Source organism: Barbus barbus (assembly GCF_936440315.1).
Source record: "Barbus barbus genome assembly, chromosome: 6".
Classification (NCBI taxonomy): domain Eukaryota; kingdom Metazoa; phylum Chordata; class Actinopteri; order Cypriniformes; family Cyprinidae; genus Barbus; species Barbus barbus.
The window spans coordinates 21,080,129-21,102,984 of NC_136734.1; the positions used below are offsets into that span (position 1 = coordinate 21,080,129).

The following is a 22,856-nucleotide window of genomic DNA, read 5'->3' on the forward strand; positions in this document are numbered from 1 at the left end:
TCACCAGCAGAACTAATGCACATTAACATCTGTTCTGCTGCTGCTTTGATGTTAATATGGCTTTGATGACACCAGGAGTGCAAAGACAAGCAGAGTCATAGGCCATGCATGACTGACACATCTCTGGGGTGATTCAGTGGAAGACCTGCCAGCAGAAGCAGGCAAACATTATGAAAGACTTGGCAATGAAAAGTAGGCCACACATTCCTCATCTGATAGACAACACATGGCACAGGGCCAAAGTTTAACACCAGGTTAGCACAAAAATGCCATGGTCATTGCTTCCACCTGTCTAACTTTACCTGCTGTTTGTGTTTGTCTCAACTATCTTACTTTTACTTTCGTGATGTTTTGGTTGCTATTTACATTTACCGATACGGTTGCTATAGAACATTTGATAACACTTTTCATGTTACAATGTACAAAGAGAAGTACACATCCAGATATTACAAATGAACAACACACACACACACACACACACACACACACACACATCTATATCTATATATTTAAATAATTACACAAAAAGTACACAAATGTATACAGGAAAATATAGATACTGTTACTAGTTACCATTTATTTTTAGGTTTGTTTCTCTTTTTTTCTATTCACCTTGTTGTAGTTCATTTGAATAATGACAAATTAAAAAGAATATTCCAACAGTTTTATTTAAAACCACTAATATTTACAATCCCTATATTAATGAAGTTGTGAACGCATACATAATTTAAAAAAAAGGACAATGCTGTTTAAAATGGTTTTAGAGTGTGTATAACATCTCTTACCAAAGGACATGTCAATCTATTTCATGTCAATGATCAAAATACACCTTGTATTATTATTAGTGTAATTAATTATATTTACATATGTGCATAACACTAGTACACTTTTTTATTTTTAGAAACATTACTTCCATTCCAAGTTCTTCCACAAATCAAAATCATCCAATTTTATTACATTTCTCTGTTCTTACCCTCATTTATTTTTCTGCATATCAGTCTTCACTTTGTACATGCTGTTCTTTCTCCAAGTCTTTCCCTGCCTCCTCTCCCTGACTGCCTTTGCTTTCCATCTCTGTAAGCACATTCCAGGCTGTGGTCTGGGCCTGGCTGCCTCTGAAGCAGCAGGTTCCTAAACCCTGAGGAACCATCTCTCTATTAATGGACCTGGCTAGATCACTTCCTCTCTCAATGAAAACCAGGCTCTCATTAATCCACGGCTTAAACACAAAGTGCTGTACAATACCTCTAATGTTTACATTCATATTTCACAACTAAAGTCACTCAAAAAAATCAGTTTAACTAGAATGAATCAATCTCACTGCATCCGGTTATATCACTGTAAGTAATTTCAAAGGGTTTTCTGAAAATAACATGCATGTTTTATAAGTTTAAAAAAATATATATATTTTTTTTTTATTTACTGTCTAAACTTATATACACTAGTGTTAAAAAATACAGTAAGAACAGTAATCTTGTGAAATATTATACAGTTTCTTTTTTAATATATCGTAAAATGTCATTTTTTCTGCGATGACAAAGCTGAATTTTCAGCAATTATTACTACTGTCTTTTGTAACATTAGAAATGTCTTTAACGACATTTTTAATCAGTTGAATGCATACATGCAAAATAAAAGTATTAACTTCACAAACATATATACTATATGTATCTATAATGTGCCAGAGTAATATACACTGTTAATGTTCTACAGTAAATAATTCAGAAAGTACTTCCTGTGCAAGTACAGGGAAAAAAATTAAAAGAACCTGTTAGCCAACCACAATCTAGATTTCTGTAGTGGCGATGTTAAATGGTCCAAGAGATAAATATACAACAAGACATTTAGAGTGAAGTCATGTAAAGACAAAATTGTATACAACAGACAACTATAGTTCTCTTAGCAGGAGAAGACACTCAGCATAAGAAAGCAAGCACTGAGGACCACTGGGGAAAAACAGTGAGACATAAATGTGAGACAGCACTCTGGCTCCTGTTTAAGATGCCAAAGCAGCTGTCACAACATTTAGTTGTGGTTCAACTCTGAGGATGAAAGACCTTTCTTTGTCTCCCTCTTGAGTGAGCTAACATCTGCCCGGCCAACAGCTTCAATGATAAGAAAAAAAGTGTTTCAACTCAAAGAGACATGGGTGGCTGAAGAAGAGGATCTTGGTAAAGAGATGAAAGAATGAGAGAGCGGGAAGAGCTGAAATCTTCCAGTAAATCTGTTGGAACACAAGAGGTGTCCAACAACTTTGTGAGAAGAAACAAACAAAGGCTTAAGATGGAAGTACATACTAGATCAATATGCTCTTTGGAACCAAACAGTTGATATTCTTTGTGTGTGTACGTGTGCTTGTGGGTGACATTTGGACATCCTGCACCTTCCTCTGAACTGTGGGTGTGGGAAGCATGTCTGGCCTCACGCCAGCGCTCTGACCAGACGTTCTATACAGCATGTTCTCAGAGAACTGACAACTCTCTAGGGAAAACTAATAGTGTTTGGCATAAAAAAAGAGGTTGACAGAATCTACATCAATTCCAGCAACTATTAAAACAGAGGTGGGATTACAATAAAATAAAATAAAAAATATGAGATTTGCCTGTATTTCAGATAATTCTAGATAAAAAATATTTTCAATAAATATAGCAATACGATGCTATGCATTACACTAATAAATTATTCATTTTCTAAAGTCTTTTTCAACAGTTAAATGGGAAGTGTGTGTATATGCCTAAAAGTCCATTGCTGCCATTTTCAGCTCAGCTCAGTTTCCAAATAAAACACATGTAATTTAACTTTACGGGATAATTTATGATGACTGTTTACAACAAAAGAAATGGATCAAGACTCTAGACTTTGGGTCAAATCATGGGAACATTATGTAACTGCAAAATAGTGTCAATGATATAAGCAGTTAAGCAAGGTCATAAAGATATGAGATATAGGAGGGTGAAATGCACAGTATTTAGCAGCTGAAATAGGATAGTGATAAACACTGAATTAGACTCTAATACCCTGCTTCTATGACTCTACAGGCTGTAAATGTTTTATGCATGAATTGTGGTGAATATTATGCATGACCTAGGGGTCAAGTGTCTGTATTGCAAGTCATTACTAAGCAAATACAGAGAAAACATAGTAGGAACATATGACTTCCATATAGAAGGTATTGTTCACTAGATTATTTTGAATGTTTTGTTCACTAGATAAAAAAAAAATACTATAAGACCCAGATTAAATTTGGTTCCAAGTACAATAACATGAAAGGCTCTTTAAACATTTGTGAGTTCTGTCTTTGTTTACTATCAAAAGGGCCTTAGATACTGGGTTAACTAGGCTGTTTACTGGCTGGGCTGCAGAGCAAATACAGATCGTTTTATAATACAGTTTTTATAATATGCATTTTATAATTATAATAATAATAAAATGTTAAATTATGCAATGTTTTTGGCTGGAATTTGCAATTATGTCTAATGAACGAGGAAAATAACTTACTATTGAAACAGACCATATGTAGGTCCTGGAATGGCATAAAGCGATACCACTTTACAATAAGTTCTTATTATTTAAGGTTAGTTCTGTCAGGGTTCTGTCACTTCGGTCTAGTGTTATTCATGGTTTTGTGACAGCGCCCTGACACTCCCATCATGTCCTGTTTTCATGTGAGCGTGCGGCTTCGAGTGTGCGGCTTCGTCTGCATGCTTTGTTTCATGTTGGAGCATGGTGTTCGGATCCCGGCACTCATGTCTTGAGTTTCGGGTTCATGTCGGGGTTCAGACACTCGCCCTCCATGTTCTGTCTTGTTGTGTGAGCGTGTGGTCTCGAGTTCGCTCGGTCATGCGCTCTTCTGTCCACGTGTGTTGTGTTTTGTGTTGTTGCATGCAGTTCGTGTTTTTATCGGCTGCGTGCATTCATGTTATGTCTTGTGTGAACATGCGGCTTATGAGTATTCTCATTAGCTGTGTGCTCGTGTCCTGTTTTGCATATGGCTGGTGATTTGTTTTGCTGGCCATATGCTTGTGTTTTTGTTTTGTGTGAACACATGGCTTTTTGTCTTAGTTTTCTGTGTGCCATGTCAATTGTCTTGACCCCACCCATCTTGTTACCTGATTATTAGTTAATTTTGCCCCACCTGTGTTTCCTCATTACCCTCCTCATTTGCTCCCTTTATAATCTCCTTGTGTTTGCAGTCCTGTTCCAGTTCGTCGTCGATGTTACCCTGGTTGTATCCTGCCCTGCCCTGTCCAGCCTTGCCTAGCCTTTTGCCTTGTTCCTGTTTTTCTCCCACGGGGTAGTTTTTGTTGTTGTTTAATTTTATTACTAAAAGTCCATCTCTTGCACCATTGAGTCCTCGCCTCATCCCTTCACCCCTAGTCTCGCGTAGCCAGACCTTCAGCCTCTGGAATAGATGGTCGCGTTCATTGGTCAAGCCGCCCATGAGGCCATTTGACTGACATGTCAAACAACCAATCATAGTTCATTTCGTTTAGCGTCACGTTTCAGGGCATGGAAATGTCGCCACAATAACAGACTGGTGTGTGAAACTCTCGGCTGTAACTTGAACTTATTAAACTTGAAATATTTCACATACTTTTGAAAATCCAGAGTTTAGTTCACTCTGATAAGCATTCGTCGTCACATTTGTAAACATGACGGCTTTCTTCTGTCGTGAGGGGGTTTGGCGCCGTGGCATCTTTGTTTTCCGGCAGACCGAAACTAAATGCGACACTCGCGTCTCCCAGAAATCTGGTTTAATTCAACCAGTCAGATGACAACTTCAACATTCCTGAAGTGTTTCCAGAAAAGTGTGCCATATGCATCAGACGTTTAGCCAACGGTCCGTGGGCGTGACGCCTGAGGCTGAGACTACCTTCACCCTGACAAGTTCATGCATTTAATAACATTGAGCAAACCATTTGTTACAGTATTTCTTAACCTTCATTAATGGTAGTTAATCAAATTTAATCATGTATTAAATGTTGAAGATAACATTAAGATTAATACATGCTAATGTTAATGTTATCTTATTAAAGTTTTACCAAAAAAGCAAAATAATATAAATAAACTGTATTCATATTGTATTTCTCTAAAGCCCCAATAAGTGAGCTGTTACAGTCATACTCTGCCGCATAAACATGTCTCATTAAAAGAGCTGAAGTATTAATGCTGAGCCAATAAGGCTATTCCAAGCAAATGACTGCATTGTGAAAAAGCACTACTTCCTTTAAGATCATACTGAGCAACGGCAAAAGCCAAATTCAATCTTTAAATAGGGCTGTGGTAATTACCTCCCCACAGGCCTTGGAAAGAACACCTCTGCCTAGCGGCTAAAGGTTGACTCCTTAATATCTTGGTTCTATAATGTGGTTCTTCAGAGGCTGAAAAAACTCCAGACATTTTATGGAGCACCTCAGAATATCTCAAAGGCAAGTCACCGTCAGAATTATTCATCAGCTTCTAATAACATGGAAGCTGGTTTTGGGAAATTTGTGCTGGAGCTTCAACAATTGCTGTAACGTGTTTAGAGATTCAAATGGTCATCAAATAAACTAGTTTTTACAGTTTGACAAATGCAAAGCTATCACAGAACCCATGTTCAAACCATGCATAATTAAATTAGCATTTTGTCATTTAGTTAATAGTGACTTGTTTTATTTGATTAAGTAAACCTGTACAGAACTGAACTTGCATCCCATCTCTTGGGTGAACTTTTTTCACTTCTATATTTACTTTACACCTAAATTTAATTTCCCACAAGTCAACCGGCCCACCAGGAAACGTTCTTTTACTCATTGTGTCCATTTCATCCATTAAATGGTATGGCATTTATTCAAGCAGCAACACACCCAGACAGAATCAACATTTAAGAGTTAACAAGAAAGAGCGAGTTTTCTAAATACATATTTATCTGACTGTGCTTCTTTGACAGTCATTAAACACATCCAGCATGAAGGGGCAAATTTGCTGCATAATGTATTTGCTTACGCCTGTGTGTCCTGCAATATGAAACAGCAAGTGTGGAAGTGCTACATTAAGGTCATTGTGTTTTCGAGGGTGGGCTGACGGTGCAGCCCTCTGTAATAAAGTTGAGTGGTTTAGGATTAGCATGTTGTGCTGCGAACATGCTTGAGCACAAAGAGGAAAGCTAACATTGCACATGGCAACCCTCACTGACCACCCACACGCAAACTGTACAATACCACCATTTAAAGCTCAGAACAGCAGTTACAGGGCAAACAATGAAACCCCCACGGTGGATTAACAACTGAAAGCCAGTGCTCTACATGTTAATTGTCCAAACATTAGTTGAAAGGTGCTGCTGATATTGGTAACTTTGAGGCTAAACAGTAAGGCGGAGGCTGTGAACACTAAAGAGATAATCAGCCAGTTAAGATTGTAACCAAGTTTCCAAATAAGACTGACAACATGTATTTACTCAGGAACTGAGCAGCGAGTATATAGATTTAATCCAATCTACACAAAACTGCTGAGGGCATTTTTTTTTTAAAGAATGACTAACAAACCGCAACAGAAAGAAAAATATTATTTGGAAGGTGTGTAATTGTTTGGAAGGCTGTGCAATATTCCTGAAAGCACAGCCCTGAGCAATCTGATTATTGTTGAAGATCAAGAAACTTTCCAAGGGAAAGCACCTTCTCTTAGTTTGCTTTCAGTTTCTCTGATTTTATCAGGAGTTCTTTACTTCTAAAGCACCATTTTCCAGTAACATGTTCATTGCAGTGCCAGATTATTCTTTTACTAAAATGGCAGGATACCTCGAGACTAATTATTTCACAACCTGTAAAATTTTGTGTAATAACAAAAGCGTACACACCTGAGCTGTTTGTTCGGCCTCGGTAGACATCATCATAAGCCTTCCATTGCTGAGTGATTTGATAAGCATGGATGAAGATCACCAGCACCCCTACCAAACAAATGAGAGGAACCAGGGCGGCCGTACAGAGGGCAGCGTATAGGTTGGGTATGAAGCATCTACAAATAAAGACAAAAGATAATATTGTCAGTACACAAAGAGGAGTGGCACTCAGGTTTATGGTTGAGTGTTTGTGTATTTAATATTCCCATGGAAGAAAGAAAGTGTGTAAAATGGGTTTGAAACAACATGATGGACCTCCTTAGGAGGTTTGTTGATTGTTTTTCTTTATTCTTTTCTTTTTGTCTTTCTCTGACTCTTATCCTTCTATCTGAGGAATTTCTTCTAGTCTGCATTTGTTTTTGTCCTGTATGCAGTTGTGAAGTCTCTGGCTGCTATTCGGAAAGGAAAAGCTTTGGGAAACTCAATCCAGAGTAATCTTGTTATGACATGATCTGTATCAAAATAAGCAGCAGTTGCATTCTGTTCACAAGCCTGGCATCTCTCTGTCCAGACAAACAGAAAGGACAAACACAGCCCGTACTCATATTATAGAGCAGAAATGGCACAATGTAGCCATAATAGAATTCAAAGCATGTGAAATGCAAACAGCCCATTTTTCACTAGATTTCATCTGATCATAATTTTGAAACACTGCCTGGTTTAGTATAACACATACATGCCACATAAATAATAAATATGTCTGTATGCACAAATCACTTTTCTAGTTGTAATACCTGCAAAGTAACTAAGGCTACCAACATGGGGCTTCCTCTTCAATTACACTGGTTTTCTGGAAGTTCTTAGTTAAAGGATTATAAAGAATTTTATCTGTAGACTTAGAACATGTCTTGTGATAAATGCTGTAAAAGACTAGAGATACAAACACAAGTCAAACATGTCTAAGTAGTGCATATTTACGTAGAAAATACAGTGCATGGAATGCAAAAAGATTCTGTTTGAACGGGGCCTTACAAATGTTACAGTCTGTATAGTTTAATTTCGTTTTATGAATCAACTTATATTGATAGTAAAGGTTTCTCGCACTAGAATATGCATTTTTTCTTTAAATTGTTTTCCTCCAGTGTTGTTATTGTTAACTTAACTATTAAAGTATTAGTCTTTTTAGCTAACAGAAATATAGCCTAAATAAAATAAAACAAATATTAGATAAAAACTCAAATAAATCAATAAATAAAAATAATAATAAATAAATAAAAATAGAAATATTGCCTTGACAACAAAAGTAAAATAGAAATAAATTAAATAAATAAATAAATGAATATATAAATAAATGAATTAATTAAACTTGAAATAAGACTACATTTAAATACAAAAAAACCCTGAAAATAATAAAAACAAAAAGAAAAAGAATTACACAAAAAATACTTAAAATGAAAATGGAAAACAAAAATAAAAGCTAATTGATCTGTGGAAGTAAAAACATGAACAAAGTTATTTTTTTTATAGAACATCAAATTATTTTATTTCAAAAAAGGAAGTAGAAAAGCTGATTCTTCATATGATGACCTTTCTTTTCAGAAACCTTGTAATACTAAATTATGTGTTAAAATCTGACCTTTAAACTAACGTTCTATTTCTACAAGCATTTAACTCCTCCCATTCCGCTGAAGCCTTATGGTACGGGAAAGGCGAGAACTGTGGTGGCTTGTGAGGTGAGGTGACATCATTTGTTTGTTCTTGGAGAGAGAGAGAGAGATGTTTGGCTTTCATGAGTCAACTGGGAGTTTACTAGCTAAGAGCTGCTTTGAGACAGGGTGGAGAGGAGTGTCCGTAGTCTTCTGGTATCACTACAGGCTTGGCTGGGGTGAAACTGAACGTATGCACAGTCACAGCTTGTAAACTCATAAACACAGAGGAGCTAAAAATAGCAGCTCTTCCCGACTTACCAATAACAGACCAAACACAATCAATGTAAACGGGGCAAAGAAGAGAGTGTATATGAGAAAGAAAATTGCTTACAATACATTAACATAGGAAATGAGTAACTATGAGCCAAAAAAGAAAAAAAAAATCACCAAAATGTCAGCATTTGCATGTGAACATTTAGTTGTCCATTATGTCCCCATTTGGTTAAGTGAATGTAGCATGTGTGTGTGTGTGTGTGCGCGCGCGTGTGTGTGTGTGTGTGTGTGTGTGTGTGTCTGTGTACGTGTGTGAGAGAGAGAGAGCACATATTCGTTAACTCACAGATCTCCTTGCACCAGGCCATACACACTATGGATGCTCCATCCAAAGCCTCCCAGCAGGACTACAACCAGAATGATGATGACCAGAGCAGGAAGTCCCCAGCTGAGCAGGAAGTAGAGAAGATAACGTCTCTCTGTGTGCTCATCATTCATCACCAATATCTGCCAGAAGTTTATGGCCTGGGAAAGACAACACAAATGTTACTAAATAAATAAATGTTCACATTACCGGTTTATAAACAAACCAGATTCAGGAAAAGGATGGCTGATTAATGTTTTGACAAGATTAGGCACCAAGAACCAACTACCAAATGGATATCTGTTGGTTATTTGACCTCATATCTAATTCACTGCAACATCAGATATTACTGCTATCAAGAGCTAATTCTTTCTTTGTCTAAGCGTTTAGTTAGCCTGTTTCACTTTTGGGGATGCGGTACTTTAGTTTAACATCAACATCAAAATCAAGACCTGATGTGGCACCTTCTTCCATCAGTATTAGCTCCATAAATGGATAGGAACTGCAGCAGCTCTGTTTTGCTGTGCTGGGAACTTGATTAAGAGATGAAGAGAAAAGAGAAGCTGGCAGGACGTAGTATTAGCTTTTGAGTGTGGAAACTCTCTGCAATCCCTCTCCAGCATCTTTGTGATTATGGAAGAGGTTGGCACCCCGCCATTGAGATTGCCCGGTCTCGTAACTTCCATTGATCTGGCGCTTCAACCGTGCCAGTATAGGGAGTCTCTGGGATCTATTGAATTTGAATGACATTTTCCCAGATTTGCAGTCTGAAGGACTCGACAGCAGTTGCCATCTGATGTCTAGTGTTTTAAAATCTGTTTGGATATTAAAATATGTGTCGTGTATTCCAGTCTTAAGCAAACAAAGACATAACTCAAATAGTTTTAGCCCCAGATTGTCTCAAGGAATTTTGCAAATCAGGTACCAGCACACCAACGAACTCTGTGGTGAACGCAATTCCACAGCATGCAGGTCGGTTCTGAGTTCTAGACTGTAGAAGATGCAGACTATCATCATCTGGCAAACTTGCATTTACCTTCTAGTTAAACTGGATTGTGGGTGGTTACTGAATAAGATTCAGCTTTTTATAATGAAATATGGCTCAAAGTAATTAGTCAATGAGAAGAATGCAAACGAAACAATTATGTCACATGTAATTATCACATCACATCAGTTACGCAAAGGTTTATTACAGGCTTATTTGCCAGCTGTTTTGAGACTGTTTTGAAATAAAGACAAGCACATGTTCAAATCATTCTCTGCAGGATGCAAATACTTTCCAGACTGAATCATGATTTACCTTTTCCATCAAACACAACTTTCGTGTGATTTATTCCATGTGTGTTTTCATTAACTCACACACATCAACACACTTACATAAACATACTGGACTTTACACTTTGGTCCTTCCACAGCTCATGGCTCCATAATGCTAAAACGTATTTTTGTAATTAGCCAGTTAGTTTATTTAATGTTCTCATGCATAATCTTTCAACACCAGTGTATCAAGTGCCAATAGAGATTACATGCACTATGTAAACAGCTAAGCCCCTGGTGTTTTTCAGCATCATTGAGGAAAACAAGATAATCCCACTATGTGAGCAAAACCTCCTTTGATTTCAAGAGGTTCAATTTAGGTGAGAGGTTCCTCCAGGGTCAGTGCTCAGTCCTATGTCTTTTCAAACTATAAAGGGAGAAATTCAATGCAACATGAAACCAGATGTTTGTGTTCTGTGTGGGTCTTTGAGGGATTAAAAGCCATGTTCTTTTTTCATTTCATTAAGCATGTTAGGGCCAAATCCTGTTTTTGCTTTCGTGGAACAAGATGACCTTCATTGCTTTGAGTGAGTTGACTTCTAGAGACAGGTTTCTGTGCTTAGAAGGGATTGCCGTACAAAGAAAATGAGAAGGCGAAAGAGTACAGATCCAGCAAGATTTATAGGATGGATTTTTAAAATGTCTCTGAGCAGCTATTGTAGGTGTGCTAGCACAACTGCCTGCAAAATCTGCACCAGAAGAATCACACGTAACTGGAACATGTCAAACAGCACATAAGGTAAATCGTGTGTTTCCTAACGGATTGAACTATGTGTATGAATCATGCCCATTCCTAAGCCAACAATGAAAAGTAATGATGATCAAACATTATGACGAACAAGACTACTTAACCAAGAGGAATTTGTTATTTTACACACACACATTTGTTTTTGTGAAAAGTGGGGACATCCCATAGGCGTAATGGTTTTTATATTGTGCAAACTGTATGTGCTATTGCCCTACACCTAAACTACACCTAAACTTAGCCCTCACAGGAGACTGTGCATTTCAACTTTCCCCAAAAAAACCTCACTCTGTATGATTTATAAGCGTTTTGAAAAGTGAAAAGTCACCTTCACCTTGTAATACCTGTGTCATTATACAAATTTATGTCCTCATTTGTCACAAAAACGCGCACACACACACACACACACACATTTGTTTCTGTGAACTGTGGGGACTTTCCATAGACTTCTATTACTTTTATACAGAACAAACAATATTTTTTATCCCCTAACCCTAACCTAACTCTAAACCTACCCTTTACAGAAAACCTGTTTCCATTGTTACACTTTCAGATAAACATCATTTACTATTATTTTCCCCTTGTGGTGACCACAGGCTGGTCCCCACAATGTCAAAAATTTCTGATTTTAATATCCTTGTGGGGACATTTGGTCCCCACACTGTAGCATAAACAAGTATAGACATAATAATTTGTTTACTGTACGAACTTTACATTCTATCCACTATGCTTAACCCTACCCCTAAACGTAACCCTCACACAAAACATTATGCATGTTTGCATTCAAAAAAGTGAAAATGTCAAATATTTCAGGTATTACTATCCTTGTGGGGACATTGATCCCAGGGAATACCTGGACTGCACACACACATTCACACTACAAAAAAAATAAAAATACTTGTCTTAGTAAGGCAACCTTCTGATACAAACTTCCTGTTCACGGTGTGATACTTTTGTGCAAACATTCCCTCATCTTCAGCAACAAGTCAAAATAAAAGGCCTTTGATATTTGTTGAATTGTTGAATTCTCAAAAGCTCTTTTGAGATTATGCCCTAATCATACTTACAAATACACATCAGAAAAAAGTAGAACCAAGAAACTAGGTTTTAGATTAATTTATGGAATTTCTTGAAGGTAAAATCTTTTCAGACAGTTTATTATCTGAAGGTAAGATATACCAAACACTATGTACTAAACAATGAAGGTGTGTGATTGATGAAATATTGTGAAATTTCTTTTTTACCCTCTGCGCAAGTAAGCTTATTGTTCAAATGAAAATTTATGCCACACCTTCAACTGCCCTGTAGTAAAACCTTTCTTCTGAAAAAATTCCTGATCTCGCTTTCAATTGCTTAAAGGGATAGCTCACCTCAAAATAAAAGTTTTGTCCTTATTTACTCACCCTCGTGTTGTCCCAAACCTGTATGAATTGTTTTCTTCAGCTGAACACAAAAGAAGATATTTTGAAGAATGTGAATAACCAAACTATTTTTTTTTCACCATGCAACTGTTTGATGACCAACATTCTTCAAAATATCTTTTGTGCTCCAAAAGACGTAGGTATGAAATAGCATTTTAACAGATCTTTCATTTTTGAGTGAACTATGTCTTTAAATTAAGGATTATCTACAGATAATCATTAATTATAGACCCTATCTCAACTAAATTTCATTAACCAAGTGGTATTAAGTATTTAGTGTGGTCAGTGCAAAAATCTGCAACACTGACCACACAGTAGATGAAAAAGTAAAGCTTACCTGTATGAGCATCCAGCTGAACTGGCTGAGGTGAAAGTAATGGAAGAAGAGGCCAAGAGCAGCACAACTGTCCTCTGAGAACATACGTCCACGGAATGCAGACACCAGGAAACAAATCTGAGAAACACAGTGTGACAGATACATCAGCAGAGGCCCTGGAGTCAGCAGAAATCCCACATTCAGATGACTCTCAGCATTCAGTTCTATCACTGAGTCCCAGAAGAGCATCTCATATGTCTAAGACTGTTCCTAAATCATTTATACTTATAATATTTTTGATAAATATTTGAAGAGCTGACACTGTCAGGTCTTGACCAGATGTCTAGAGGACTGTTACATCACACTGCAGAATGGACAGCCAAAAGAGCAACAGTTGACAAATCATTGTATGTGTGTGGGCCTACTGAGTGTTTAAGCAGATAGCTTCATTGTAAATTGTAACATTTTAATAAAAAAAAATAAAAAATGTTTTACATATATATTACATTATATTTTCTTTAAATCTTGCTTTCTTTACCCAAATTTTTTATTTCAGAAATGAAGACATTTGGACACATGATATATAGTATACACATTATACATGATTATATATTCTGACAGCTAATATTAGAATTAAGTTAACCAATTTGGGTCTTTTTTGGTGTGACACGATATAATCCAAGTCCAAGGGCCAATGTACAATTCAGGAGCAGTGCAAAACTCATCAAACAAAAACAACTGGGTAGTTTCACCTCGTCTCTGACCTCTCAGAACTGTATTTGTGGACACATAAAAAAACAAAAACAAAAAAAAACTGGCAGACAGCTCTCATGTGGAGGGCACTAGGTAACGGTCCAGTCCATGAATACTGTGACCATTTCAATACAAACAACACAGTGTTTTTCACAGTGGTGAGAGTCCGTTGGGAAACCCAAATTAAGGGGAAACTGTGCCTGTGGAAAACCTATCCTGGCTGCTGAGTGATGGGAAATGTGGAGTCATTACAGATGGGATGGCATTAAATGAGGTACTGTTGGGATAAAAGTCAAGAGGACAGCGAGTGGTGTGAGAGGGAGGTGTCAGCGCAGGAAGGAAAGAGGGCAGGGACGTCCGCAATGTGCAGTGTCCATCAGGTGCATGCTGGGAAGCGTGATTCTGGCGTGGAAATGTGGTAATGCTGCCAAAAAAACAAAAAGCTCAGTACTGTAATGTGTGTTAGTTAGCAGGGTCATGGAATAATCTCATAAACAAACTCAAATAAAGCCTTGTTTGCTCAAACATGTTCATTCATAGTCTGTCATCATTTTAGTTTGTGACCTACATTTTACATTTTACAATATTAAGGGTTATTTTTGAGGTTAATACAAATCCTTTTTGGGTCTGTGTAATATTTACACTTACCACTGAACAGGACTAACAAGATTTGCATAAGAAAATGAGACTATCAAATATTTGGGGTTAGTATGCATTTCTATTTTTTTGAAAGAAATAATACTTTTATTCAGCGCGGACACATTAAATTGATTGAAAGTGGCAAAGATATTTATAATGTTACAAAAGATCTTTATTTCAAACTAATGCTATTTATTGAGAACTAAGACTGGAGTAGTGGCTAATGAAAATTAAGCTTTATTCCATCACAGGAAATGTAAAATATTATAGTATTTTTAATCTATTAAGTATTTTATCCATTTAGACACACATATCCTTCATAGCATAATGTTACCAAAATACCAAAAGAAAATAGTTAGCAAAGGAAAAAGCTTGAAAAAATCATGTATGGAAACAGTTAGAAGGATTGGCGGGGTCTCAGTTTTTCACAAAGCGTCTTCTTTGTCACAGTAAAAATACCCAATCACATTCAACCTAGGAGCTCACTACAGGCTCTACAGTGACACCTTCATTAATGCACACTGAGGCAAAGCCCATGTTTTTTGTTCCTGTAGTCGTCCCTGGGGCGCACACCCGGGTGAGTAAACAGGGAGGAGATGCGATCGGGTTCCCATTCAATATGATCTGCTCACACACACCCACTCAGACGATCACGTCAGTAACACTAGCTGCTGATGGCAGGGGCACCAGCCCCCTCCTCTAATAACCTTTCTGGATGATTCTCTGCTCCACAATTGCTCCCGCTGCCTGTACCAAAAGAGACATCCAGAAAGACTTCTGAAGCTAAAAGTAGCAGCTAACTCAGTTCATCACGAACGACCCATTCAGTTTATACATCAATCCACAACAGGCTTATCACTGGCCCCTAGTCAGCCATTTATCCTGCTGAAATGTGTATAAATACAGGCAACATGGCTCCGGCTTAACAGTTCCTGATTAATAAGACATCAGCACCCCTGTCATGTGAAACGCATGGCCTCTGATGACATAACCAAAGCTGGTTGGGGGACAGCGGTTCATTCAGGGGGCTTGAGATTGGAGAAGGGTGATAGAGAGCCACAGTGGAGATCAGAGGACCCTGTGTCTGGGACCTGTCTGGCCTGGAGACAGCCCTCAAGACCAGATGCACTTGATAATGTGGGGTCTGCTTATCCTTTCAGTGCAATCACTCAAACCCATAACAGGGAGTGGCAGAAAATAGACCATACAATCTGATACGCGTTGTGTTTATAGGACGGATGTACTGCACCACGCTGTACCATAAACAATATGGGTGTAAACAGTACATGTGTGCAGGACAGCTCATGAGCTTATATCATCATGAGTTAAAAATAAAACCCACACCTGTATCTTTGTATTCTATTTAATTCACACCTTGACTTAGCACAATTATTATAAAGAAGCAGTAAAAAAAAAAAGAAAAAAAAGATGGATGTTAGAAAATGAGAAGTAAAATAAATTTTATGAGATTTATGGGAAAGTGTAAAATCTGCCAATGTAACAAAACACAATCTAACACATTTTATAGAAATATAGCGTAAAATGTCTATCAAAAATAAATAAATACAGCCAAATAATAATAATAATAAAGATTAAATATTTTAATTATTAAATACACTATTAGCCTACAATAGGCTCTGGATATCTCTTTTGGTACAGGCAGCGGGAGCAATTGTGGAGCAGAGAATCATCCAGAAAGGTTATTAGAGGAGGGGGCTGGTGCCCCTGCCACCGTGATCGTCTGAGTGGGTGTGTGTGAGCAGATCATATCGAATGGGAAGAATGTAGATTATATTATTCAGTACTATGTCAGGTCAAGGACTGAAGACAAATTTTTTCTCTAAGGTCAGTTGGTTCCTGATGAGACCAAGAAACAGAACTGTGTCAGGGTTGTCATTATGAAAACTAAGAGATGAGTCACTTACAGCATTATCAGCTTTCTAATGACAACGCTGGATTAGTGCCAGACAGTCCTACAATGCCACTGTCTTATCTGAATTAACGCCCAAGAAGACAGACATTTACTATTATGGTTTGTTTGGTCCTTTGTTTGATTTGGTTCCTTGTTTGGTTGTATGATGGATGTAAAATATGTGTTTACAGCATGTAAAATCTACCAACATCAATGGAACAAGAACAAAATGCATCTATATTCAAATGTAAATGATCTGAAAAACAAAAATATTAACTAGATATACAGTTAAATTCAGGTAAATGTATCGTTTTTAAAGGGTGTTTAAATATTTTGCAGAGATTAAAAAGAAAAAAAATATATAAATGATATACATTTGTTTTGCACTCGTTTCGCCATGCTACCTGTTTACATAATTGAAACAAAATATTCAAACATTAAAAACATTAAAGTTGCTATATTAAGAAAGCAACTGGGAATGTAAAGGTAAACAATATTTTTGCAGCCAATTAACAGCTGACTTGGAGTCTCCACATATACTGTACCTTTTATTCCCGGAGGAAGACACTGAGCTTAAAATAGCCATAAACCATGCATTAAAAGCTTTATGCCTTGACTGACAGGCAGATGACTGGGGAACCATGCATGTTGAACTGAGAATGACACCCCAGCCCGGAGCTGCAGAGCAAAAGCTACTTCAACATGTGCACTAAGCTGCTTTGGTTAAAAAGCATCTATTGAAGGACAAGTCAATATAAAACAACACCAATGGCTCTGTGATCGATGTGTCTACTTTACGTATATTATTGGCCTTATATAATTCCAAACTCTTCAGATATGTTTTTTTTTTTTTCATGATCGCACTTCATTTTCTTGTGGTCTCAACTAAACAAAAGAGGTTTTATTTTATTTTACAAGAAAAAAAATAGGGTACATCACTCATAATTTCTCTGGGCAGCCACAAAGCATTTAATCGGCTTCTGTCAAACATCGCTCTATAACCATGCAGACGTCCCATCACACAAATTGGCAGGGAATGGAATTGACCACATGTCACTACAGTGTGAATGACGATAAACTTGTTGTCTCCTTCTCAAGTGTCAGACGCTGAATTAAAAGACATAATATCTGGAGCGAATTCCTGATCTAAGTAAAAACCAATTCACTCTTGCAGCAGTACATATTGAGCCTAGAAATAGCTTATTTTAAGCTCAATATAAATAATATTGGATGTGCATCTGTGCTTCCATGATCATTAACAAAAAAAAAAAAACCTTTCCTAAAACATATGTGTGCAAGTGGAATATATAGACTACAGAATTATTTTGAACTCCATATTTCCAATGAGCACAAATATCTTTCTTTTTTATATATTTAATTATTTTAGAAAGATACCTGAGAAGCAGGTAAATGCATTAATCTCTGCAGTGTGGTTTTGTGCAGTCTGCTGCATTCAGAGCCACTCCAGTCCTGTACTCCATTGGTGTGCCTTTGAGTGTTACTATATTTAGATACTAAGTTAGTCACAGATGCACCTCCCCCCTTTTCCAGAGCCGACTATAAAGGAGTCAAGCAGTCTGTGGCCTCGAGCCGATTTCCACACACATCAGTCAGACAGGTAAACCTCAGTACCAGCCCTGTGAACACATGCACTGTGTAAAACAAACACGTGAAAATAATCTAGAACAGCCCAATGGTATACATTATCTGTGTACAAAACACTCAAACAACTATCATCGCCAGCTGATGGAAATTTGTACATGTGAAGGGAAAAATCGTAGTATAATAATAAAGCAAAGATCCATCTGCCTTCCCCCTTAGAAGAGAGAGCCGGCTGGGCTGTTTCCTGTCTGGAGGATGCATGTGTGTTAGTCATCAAGCAACAAGCAAGATATATATTTGGCTCAAGGTGTGGTATTAGTTGCTGTTTTGAAGAATAAATCAGTCTCCACTCCACTGCATGATAGATGGTGTTTTTGACATTTTCTCTGAGGACTATGTTTCCATATATTATACTAGTGCGAGTTACATTGTTATGACTGCACTAACTAAAAAGAAACATGTTGTTACCTTGTTTTTTTTTGTTTGTTTTATTGACATGACAAGCATGGTAATGCAATTTACATGATTCATCAATCATTGTCTTAAGCTCAATCATAAATTGCACTATTTTACACCAGAGAAACATCACCAAAATAATAATCATTTGAAAACTACATAAAACAAACAAGAAAATGTAAATGTTTTAAAGAATTATTAGGATGCATTTTCTTTTTTTTATTTAGGGTAAATATACATCTCAAATTAATGCTGTCAACTGTCATCCTAATTGATTTAATTAATTCAGAAATTGTTTATTCATGTGCAAGAAAAATATGGCCCTGATTAAATAAATATTAACATTATACAAAGGGACACTTAATTATTAAAAAGGAAAAAAAAAATTGGAAGAATATTTTCTGTGAGTATGAACTGAAAATGAATGAATGAATGAATAAATGAACGAATTAATTAATTATGAACACACACACACACACACACACACACACACACACTTCTTTAAACATATTTCAAATTTGTTTTCTTTTTAATTTTTTTTTTAATTTGTAAACATTATAAGCACACTATTTCCCTAATCTGGATCTCCAGAAAAAAAGAGAATGTGGCAATTTGAATCATTATCAAAAAACATCTCAGAGGGTCAACATGCTCCTCTCCGAGATCTGCTGCTGATGTTGACTTGGCACAGGGCGCTAATAATAGCCCTGGCCAAAAAGATTACATCACCAGCAGAGCATGAGAGATGAGTCACGTCAACCAGATGGTCCGAATCTTCAATGTGTTACCATCCTGGTATATACCAATAACACCATCCTGGTCCTCAATTGCCCTTTTTCTTTCATTTTCTCCCCTCACTTCCTATCCCACCCCCCTCCTCTACCAGCTACCGGTCTGAACTAGCTGGTTCCAGACTCGGCAGCATCATTGGTGTTTCCTCAGCTACTTTTGTTCAGTGGGAGCCAAAAGGCACAAATTTCTCACAAACATCCACCTTCATCTCTGCTATAATTTCTTCTTTCTGCCTTCCTTCTCATCTGGCAAAATCCCTCGTTGCTCATGACAGGGCTTTCCCCAAACCGTCAGGTCTGATGGGATTTTTTTTTTCTTTCATCAGCCAAAGTGGTTGCGGATGAGTGCCTCAGGTACACACTATATAAGCATGCATTGTATAATGGTGGGAGTCTTCAAGAAAAGGTGAAATAGCTGTGGGACGTGATTAGTGGGTCAGTGGAAAGGCCGCACCTGATGTGTGACTCACATGCACGTGTGCGAAGTCATGAAAAATACTGATAATGTTAAATGCGCGGGCGGCTGTTCATTGCACAGATTGCAATTTCCGCAATCTGGTTTCAGTTGTCAAGTCATTATGTGAGATGATGCAAAATCCTTTTAAATGTTTAATTATTTCAGCACTTTTAGATCTCAGATCCTCGTTGAACCTAAAGAAAGAGCTATGAATGATAAAACAAAATATTCTCAAAGTAGTGCAAATATTCTAAGTAAAGTTAAGCTAATTATACATTTGTCTTAATTGAAAAAGACAACTAATGTCAAATGATCTTAAGTAATCACAACATTACACGTTATTGCAATTAACATTTGTTCCCATTAATCCAGTGCTCATGTTTATGCAACATTATTTTGTTATGAAACGCATAACTCCCACTAGATGTTTGACTTGCAAACACTCCATCAGCGTTCAGACTAACAAATACACACATACACACTGACCATAGACATTCGCAGTCAGTTTTTTTTTTTTAATCGAAGAATGGCATAAGCACAAATTTGAATTTGCACTGCCCTGCTACCATGACAAACAGAAGATACTCCAGGAGACACATTTATAGAGTGGGACACTGTTGATACCTCACTACACATGTATAAAAATACAGTAATTCAGAATATGGTTACACTGTTGAAAAGTTTGGGGTTGGTAAGATTTTTGTAATGCTTTTTAAAAGAATGTTCTTATGCTCACCCAGGCTGCATTTATTTGATCAAAAATACAGTAAAAAATGTTATTACATTTTTAAATAACTGCAGCCATTACTCCAGTCTTCAGTGTCACATGATTTTTGTGGAAACTGCTTACTGACAGAAAGTCTTACTGACCCCAAACATTTGAACAGTAGTGTATTTGGATACCCAAGGCACTCTTTGTATAAACATCATTGCACTGAATAACAAAATATCAAACGATGTGGAATTTATTTTAAAGACAGCACAAGAACACTTTTCATTTTTTGATGGTCTTAATAATAATAATAATAATAATAATACTGTACATATCAAAGACAAGGCTTAAGCCTTGTCCCAGACTAAAATGCATGTCTGGGCTGTTTTAACTGAAAGAAATTTGCTCTGACTGATCTTAAAATGTCAGTTTCATTGTTGTTACACACCAGTAGTGTCTTTATCTAAGGGACATTTGTAAAAGCTATTTAATTGTCCTAATTGAACCATGGCCTAATCCTGGCTTAACCTAAGCCATGTCTATGAAACCAGGCAAGACGAGAACTGTAATGACATTATATAATTCATTTGATAAACTATACCTGTGGTACCTCTTCTAGGACACTGGTGTGAACTTCAACACTTCAAATGATCTTTGTACCTGGTGGTTAAAAGTCACAGAAAAGCTCTAGCATAATTTACATAGTTTACAGATGCTATTTGGTTTGATATTTTGTATTTAATGCAATGAATTTCAGACTATTTTAAGGTGCCTTAATAGTCCTAACATCTTTTGGCCCCACTGTGTATTTAATGAAGATACGCTACAAAGAAATAATAATCCAACACTGAAAGACCTACATGTTTAAATGACTTTGAAAAGTGGTGAAAGGAACTTCAATCATCCTCTTCAAGCCAGCTTTAGATGAATAACATAGCAGCAGTGACTTCAAAGCCTACTTTATCATTCTTAGTAAAACCTCCTTGAAGTGTCTGAGCGTGACAAAACCAAACAAGCTTTAGTCCCTCACTTCTGAACTAATAGACACTGTGTTGCTGTTGTCACAAATCTCCTAGCTACCTGATACTGCTACCGCTCTCCTCCTCAAAACAACACATGCTGTCGTTCATCTCATGCCAGACTGCAGCAAACAGAAGAGCTGCCTCAGTGTTGGCTATCACGCTGACACGTTTCGGGTCAAAGCGGACACGCCATCCAGCCAAAATAAAAGTGACCATGGAAACACAGTCCTAAACAGACCATGGCAGAAAAAAAATTAATAAAAAATAAAAAATCATTCAATACATCCAGTACATATGCAACCATAATCTTCTAAAATAACCTTTATTGAAGAATAACGATTGACATATCATTTAAATAAAAATGAATATTGTTTGAATGTACCTTTGTAAAAGTTAGAAAGCAGGATATTAATGAATGATTTTACAATAATAATCTCCAACTGGGAGATACACTGAGAAACACTTAATTTTTAATGGTTTTACAACTCACCTTGAGACAAACAGTGACTTGACAAGCACAGAGACACAGCACACACACACATTAAATCATCATAGCTCATGAAAATCTCATTTTGAGATGTTCTACAGGTTTACCTGTCTCCTGACATGTCCAGATCTACATTATATTTATATGCATAAAATAGTTTAAAATGAGTCCAACCCAATGGGTCACACTTACTCAAGGTTTCTTGTCCTCTCTGAAACATCATGGGGGAGGGGGGTTCTTGCCATTGACTAGCTTGTATAAGGTTGTAATTATTCCATGTTATATATATATATATATATATATATATCAATATAAAATTACAGTCTACCTGCAGTCTTTCTGCATACTGACCACAGAAAAGTACTGCCTTGTGTCATGAAAAAAGCTGGATTTGCAGCTCTGTGTCATCACAACATCATCTAGTGCTCAACAACAGAAGGCCCTTCATCATATCTTAAGCATTTTAAAGTGTGGTTTTCTCTGAGGTTGTTTTTCCAGCTTTTGCTAGCGCATATCCTAATTAATTTACATTTATGTGAAATGGGGAGCTCTTAATACATATTTACGTGCATGTATATTGGATTAAACATATGATACATGACCGCAGGGTTAAATAGGTGGAATTTATTACCATGCTTTCTTTTACCATACGGTAGATCACTTTCGTTTGTGAATGGAGCTACAGTGACCCCTACAGCCACAATGCAACAACACAGCTTCTAGTAAGCCCAGTGGTTTACAGTTCCTGCACTGATAACTAAGAGTAAATATTCATATTTAGAAAGTTTATCATAAGGATAAAGAGTGTTGACAGTTTGTTTTGGCCACATCACCATGCAGACTGCACACAGTCACGCAGTCAAAGAGCACTAACAAAAGAACCTAAAATAGGCCTGAAGTTTAATGAAATGGCTGTTGATGGTTTCCTTCCTCGCTTATCTGACGGCACATCCTGAAGCTTCTTGGAAATCTGACAGAAGCTTGGTCCCTCTATGTATTCTGGAACATGCACAATGGCCTTTGGCTGTTTCATTCGGTGCTCTGGGCTCTGTCCTTGTGTTGTGTACACAAGTTTTACTGTGTGGAAATGCTAAACTAGACCACTCAACTTCCAGATTGG

General features: G+C 37.0%; 1 protein-coding gene across 1 annotated transcript in view; it reads right to left on the bottom strand.

The window, feature by feature from the left end:
• The window catches only part of LOC306871065 (adhesion G-protein coupled receptor V1), a gene marked incomplete at its 5' end in the record, with an annotated part of 106,684 nt that overhangs the window by 14,944 nt on the left and 68,884 nt on the right, over positions 1 to 22,856 (bottom strand). Inside the window, 3 exons of the mRNA XM_079418751.1 lie at positions 6,839 to 6,996; positions 9,089 to 9,267; positions 12,927 to 13,043. Of these exons, the coding sequence (XP_079274877.1) occupies positions 6,839 to 6,996; positions 9,089 to 9,267; positions 12,927 to 13,043 (454 nt within the window). The remainder of the gene's footprint in view (positions 1 to 6,838; positions 6,997 to 9,088; positions 9,268 to 12,926; positions 13,044 to 22,856) is intronic.